The sequence below is a fragment of the Chiloscyllium plagiosum genome, chromosome 8 (genome assembly GCF_004010195.1).
Source record: "Chiloscyllium plagiosum isolate BGI_BamShark_2017 chromosome 8, ASM401019v2, whole genome shotgun sequence".
Classification (NCBI taxonomy): Eukaryota; Metazoa; Chordata; class Chondrichthyes; order Orectolobiformes; family Hemiscylliidae; genus Chiloscyllium; species Chiloscyllium plagiosum.
This window is the reverse complement of record NC_057717.1, coordinates 105,515,609-105,521,608: the sequence shown is the minus strand read 5'-3', so window position 1 is coordinate 105,521,608 and position 6,000 is coordinate 105,515,609. Positions and strand designations below refer to the sequence as shown.

General features: G+C 46.9%; 1 protein-coding gene across 1 annotated transcript in view; it reads left to right on the top strand.

Annotated features, from left to right (window-relative positions):
• The first annotated feature begins 194 nt into the window (after positions 1 to 194).
• LOC122552387 (suppressor of SWI4 1 homolog) overlaps positions 195 to 6,000 on the top strand; it is a 33,715-nt gene continuing 27,909 nt past the window's right edge. The window contains exons 1-4 of the mRNA XM_043695136.1: positions 195 to 365; positions 2,494 to 2,595; positions 4,223 to 4,273; positions 5,787 to 5,957. Of these exons, the coding sequence (XP_043551071.1) occupies positions 336 to 365; positions 2,494 to 2,595; positions 4,223 to 4,273; positions 5,787 to 5,957 (354 nt within the window). The 5' untranslated portion in view covers positions 195 to 335. The remainder of the gene's footprint in view (positions 366 to 2,493; positions 2,596 to 4,222; positions 4,274 to 5,786; positions 5,958 to 6,000) is intronic.

The window sequence follows — 6,000 nt, the reverse complement described above, 5'->3', positions numbered from 1 at the left end:
CTGGACAGTATAACTCCCATCCCACACCGGGCAGTATAACCCCCATCCAACACCGGGCAATATACCACCCATCCCACACCGGGCAGTATAACCCCCATCCCCCTCCCCATCCCCAATCCTCCCTTCTGTCCCCTCCCCTCTCTATACAACCTCTCTCTCTCTGTTGCCACTAATTTGTTTAAATCTTGTTTCAGTCCAAGGCTCAGAAGAGAACACGTGAGATTGCGATACAGCGCTCTCAGGAGGAATTCGCCACTGTCCCTCACACATTCGTCTTCAGCCGAGGACAAGTGGGTCTGAATGTTCACCAGCTGATCACTGACCTCAGACGGATCATGGAGCCTTACACAGCCCGGAACCTGAAGGTGAGGCTCCTGGGTAAGGTCGAGGAACTCTCCTTACTCTGGGATTGTCAACAGCCACAACACACAAGACCATCCACTGAGCTTCCTTGGCAGGGAATCCTTGCTTTGCCCAGGGAATGATCATTTCTCCTTTCTATTTAGAGAGAGATAGGAGTGGAAGGTTATGTTAATACAGTGAGGTGGGTGGGACGTAAAAGCATAGGCCATGTGGGCTGAATGGACGGTCTCTGTCAATGCTATGTACCTTTAGAGGAGAAAGTGAGGACTGCAGATGCTAGAGATCAGAGTTGGAGAGTGTGCTGCTGGAAAAGCACAGCCAGTCAGGCAGCATCCAAGGAGCAGGAAAGTCGTCATTTTGGGCATAAGCCCTTCAACAGGAAAATGGCAGAAACGTCGATTCTCCTGCTCCTCGGATGCTGCCTGACCTGCTGTGCTTTTCCAGCATGTGTTCACTGACCATGTTCCTTTAGAGGTAATTTGAGTGCATTTCCTACTGTCCTCATGGGAGATGGTGTGGTAGTGGTAATGTCACTGGACTTGGCACAACAAGGCCCAGGATAATCATGTGGCTTTACAGCAGCTGGTGGATTTTAAAGCTAGTCTCCGTTATCATGATGATTATCTCTAAAAGAAACTGTAGGCCACTACTATCCCTTAAGGAAGGAAGAGTCCTGTCCCTAATTGGTCTGACCTTATTGTGGTAGCAGAACCTCAGCAATGTGGATAACTGTTCACTGTGCTCTGACAAGCTGCACTGTTCGGGGAAATCAGGAATGGGCAGTTTGACATGGAAAAATAAACAAGTCTCTGCTTCCGTTTCCAGTTAGAGGAAAGAATGTGTGTCACTGTTTTAATACGTTTGGTTTCAAAGAAAAAGGGTGAAGACCAGAAATCTGGAATGCACAAAGTTCTCAGCAGCTGAGGGGAGCAGGTTAATGCGATTATGAGTGCCTTTGCCTGAGGAGATGTCCCGTAACGGGCTGTCACAGGCTTTGTGAGAAGATGATTGATGTCCTAACTTGATCAGAAATGATGGGGAAATAGGAGAAAGGTGTTTCCATTATGGGGAATATGTTAGTATTGGTGGTAGGGTGTCACAGGAGGGGGCATTCAGCCCAACATTCAGGGGATTGTGGCTGATCTGTCCATCAACTCCATTTACTTAATTCCATATTCCATTGTATCTTTGTCCAATAAAGTGTTGAACATATGATTCATTCCCGGCTGCACCATCAGCCAGTGTCTGTCCCTAACTGCCCTTCAGATGGTGCTGAAGTCCATCTGGGGTATAATTGAGCTCTGATTGTGGGTGAGTGGAAGTTCTATTGTCTGCTCAAACAATTCCTGGAGAAATCCGCACAGGAACAGTGACTTCCTTGGGCTAGCATGTGTTCACAGCTCACTGATATAGAAACAGACCCTTCGGTTTAACTCGTCCATGCCTACCAGATATCCTAAATTAATCTAGTCCCATTTGCCAGCATTTGGCCCATATCCCTCTGAACTGTTCCGAGTCATTTACCCATCCAGATGCCTCTTAAATATTGTAATTGTACCAGCCTCCTCCACTTCCGTTGGTAGCTCATTCCATACGCAGACCACTCTCTGCGTGAAAAAGTTGTCCCTCAAGTCCCTTTTAAATTTTTTCCCTCACCCTTTCAAGTTCAACATCATCCTTCCTATAGCAGGATCCAGAATTTTACGCAGTATTCCAAAAGTGGCCTAACCAGTGTCCTGTACAGCCATTACATGACCTCCCAACTCCGACACTCAATGCTCTGACCAATAACGCGAGCGTACCACACACCACTTTCACCATCTTAAAGGAACGATGAACCTGCACCCCTAGGTCTCTTTGTTCAGCAACTTTCCCCTGTACTCTTAAGTGTTGTACTCTTAAGTGTGCAAGTCCTGCCCTGATTTGCCTTAGCAAATTGTGGCACCTCATATTTATCTAAAATAAACTCTGTCTGTCTGTGGTTGCTGGGCAGGGCTCGAAGCAGTTTGTGTTAATGAGGTGAGTAAATCAGACATGAGGGCTATTGGCTGCTAAAAGGGGCTGATGTCACTGATACAGTGAAGTGGCTGTGCTGTATTGATGAGCTGGTGGGTGTGACTGTGTTCTCAGGTACAGAAGAAGAACTTGCTGAAGGATTTTGTCTCTGTGGCTGGGCCGCTCGGCGTCACACATTTTTTAGTTTTTACCAAATCATCGACAAGTGTGAACTTTGTAAGTACATGGACATTCTTCCCCCAAGGAAGAAATGATTTTCCTCTTTATTATTTATTGTTAGTTTAGGGATGTTTTTATCAATGAAACTGTTCTTGCCAGTGTACCTGGAGGTGCTTTTGCCACTTGAGTAATGAATCTGTTTGTCCTGATGATATTGTTAGCTCCTGATTCATTCTATTTTCAATGATTTGCGTGTAGCCAGCACAGGTAAAGTGTGTTGTCGTGTACCTGGAGGTGCTTTTGCCACTTGAGTAATGAATCTGTTTGTCACTGATGATATTGTTAGCTCCTGATTCATTCTATTTTCAATGATTTGCGTGTAGCCAGCGCAGGTAAAGTGTGTTGTCGCTCCTTGTCCAGCACTGATTGCTTGTTTCGGTACCTCTGGAGGTATTCAGTCTGTTCGCTGTGGTTTCTCCTGATGTCAGCAACAGCTTCTTCGTTTTATTGAATTCACTTGAAGTAACTTCCTGTCACTTTCCTGATACAATGCAGGATGTACAGCCTACAAACAGGCTATTCAGCCCAACCAGTTCATGCTGGTGTTTCTGCTCTGCTCAACTTCCCCCCTCCCCCCCATCTCTTCTCATCTTAACCCTTTGCCATCCTCTCCCTCAAATGCTTAATCTCCCCTTAAATATATCCTGAAACTTCACTCCAGTCCCTTCCTGTGGGAGTGAGGTTTGTAGTCCCTCCCATTCGGTGGATGGGGACATTTCTCGTGAATTCCTGATTGGATTGCTTGCTTCTAATTCCACTCAGGAGGAAATGTTCTCTCTCTATTAACTTGATCAAAACCTGTCAGTGTTTCAAAGACCTTGATTACATCACCTCCCGGACTCTCAGCCATTTCCTGATCGGTTTGTTCACTGACAGACACTGTACCACAGGGATAGTACTGATACATTCTGTAACCGGCCACTAGATTACTGGAAAAGAACGTTTCAAGAATAAATGTTAAAACTTTAAGAATTCTTATAATATTGAGAATCAGTGAGAGGCAAAACTAGTCTGAAGTAAGATATCTCTGAAGCTGCTAATAGTTTCCTGTTAACCCAATCAGTAATGCAGAGGTTAGTGAAGACATTTTAATAAAGATATAAATCGAGATTTGACTTTGGAATTCCAAACTGAGATGCTGGAATATCAAAAGGCGCCGTTGCTGATTAACCAAAAGCTGTGAAGGTACAATCCAGTGCCAGGCACTGAATGTGTTCCTACTGCACCTAGTGAGCTCCGAGACCCCCCCCACCAGCCCAGTTCAGTGACCAGCCAGTGGATTGACTCTATTCTGTATTGCTATGAATTCCATCCCATCCCAAACAGTCAGTGGAGAATTGCTGCTAAGATATAGCTTTGAGAAGTGGTTGTGAAATGCACACTGAATCATTGTTTTACCAAGTGATACTGACGTAGAGAAACGGTCACATTGTTGTACAGTGCTGGGGGTCGAGGAGGCGTTGCTGGTTTGACATCCAGTTACGATGTCAATTTAACAATCACCTGCTGCCCCCTCTTGGTGTGGAGGTGCCATTGATGTTGCTCTGGGGAGGGTGCTTTTGACAGTAAACGTGTGGGATTATCTTCAGATTGCTGACTTGCCTTTTCTTCCATCGTCCTTCAGAAAGTTGCCCGTTTGCCAAGAGGCCCCACGCTCACGTTCAAGGTTCACCAGGTAAGTGTTCCTGGGTTTCTGATCGCATCTTCATTGTAAGGAGAGTGGCCCAGGGACAGCTTTGATCTAACCATCTGAATATCATGTCTTCAGCAACTAGCAGCTAAATAGTTCATTTCTATTTTCTATATAAGTTATTAAACCGACGGTTAAATTGCTCAGTGTTGGTATTACCGTGTCAAATTGAGAGAGGTCCACTTTGGAAATGTAACCAGATTGTTACAGACAGATATCTGGAGATTGATCCCCTGTGATTACTGAGATCTCCATCACCACTGGATCAGGGATCACTGGGGTTGAAGTTGAATGGGATTAACCGTGGTATTTATTCAGTGTGTCTATGGTGGGTTTTGTCAGTATTATTGATCTTGAGTAAAGAGTATTTAGCTCAGCTTGCTAACCTCACTGACCTGCTGGAGTGCTCCCATCTGTTTTCAGTCTCTGTGGGAGGAGGAGTTCTCGACATCAGTCTCCGGAGACATGGTTTTTAGTTTGAGTCCTGATCATGCGGGGGGTGTCCAGGGTCTAATTACAGCAGTGCTGGGCTGAGGCAGAGCGACACTGTCAGAGGCGCTGTCTTTCTAATGAGCTGGTGAATTACAGTCCCTGTTCCACTGACTGGCAGCTGATGGGTGAAAACTAAAGCTCCTTTAACACGATTACAAACAGCTCACAGTAGGTAGTCTCTACTGTCCAGTGTTTCTCTCCCCTCAGCCCAGGACCCTTCATGCTCATTTCTGCAGGCCCCCGCCCCCGCCCCCGCCCCCGCCCCCGCCCCAATATCTGAACAGCCCTGTCCTCCACCCCTGGTGTGGGTGAACCCCTGTCACTATCACCCTCTCCCACCCCAGGGCAGCATTGCCCTCATTCTCCCCCATTTATTATTCTCAAATGTAAAAAGATTTAACCATCTGGCCCACCAATCCTATTCCTCAGTGATCACTGAATGTCTGACCATCAAATCCCATGGGCCCTTTTCTGGTCTAATGCCCTTGACTTGTGGGTGAAAGATTAAGTTGGCTCAGACGAACGCATTTGAAATGTTCTGAGCCACTTTTCCCTGAGATTACCCTGTGTTTCCCAGTATTCCCTGGGTTAGCCCTGTCTTTCCCAATACTCCCTGGGTTAGCCCTGTCTTTCCCAGCATTCCCTGGGTTTGCCCTGTCTTTCCCAGTATTCCCTGGGTTTGCCCTGTCTTTCCTAGTATTCCCTGGGTTAGCCCTGTCTTTCCCAGCATTCCCTGGGTTAGCCCTGTCTTTCCCAGCATTCCCTAGGTTAGCTCTGTCTTTCCCAGCATTCCCTGGGTTTGCCCTGTCTTTCCCAGCATTCCCTGGGTTAGCCCTGTCTTTCCTAGTATTCCCTGGGTTAGCCCTGTCTTTCCCAGCATTCCCTGGGTTAGCTCTGTCTTTCCCAGCATTCCCTGGGTTTGCCCTGTCTTTCCCAGCATTCCCTGGGTTTGCCCTGTCTTTCCCAGCATTCCCTGGGTTAGCCCTGTGTTTCCTGTCTTTCCTAGTATTCCCTGGTAAAGGATGTAGTCTCCTCCCTGAAGAGACACCGGATGCATGAGCAGCAGTTCCTCCATCATGCGTTGTTGGTGCTGAGTAACTTTGGAGGAGATGGGATGCACATTAAGCTGATGGCCACTATCTTCCAGAGTATGTTCCCCTCCATCAACGTCTATAAGGTAGGAGGCTACCGTGTGGGTGAGTGTGCTGTGGGAGGGAGAG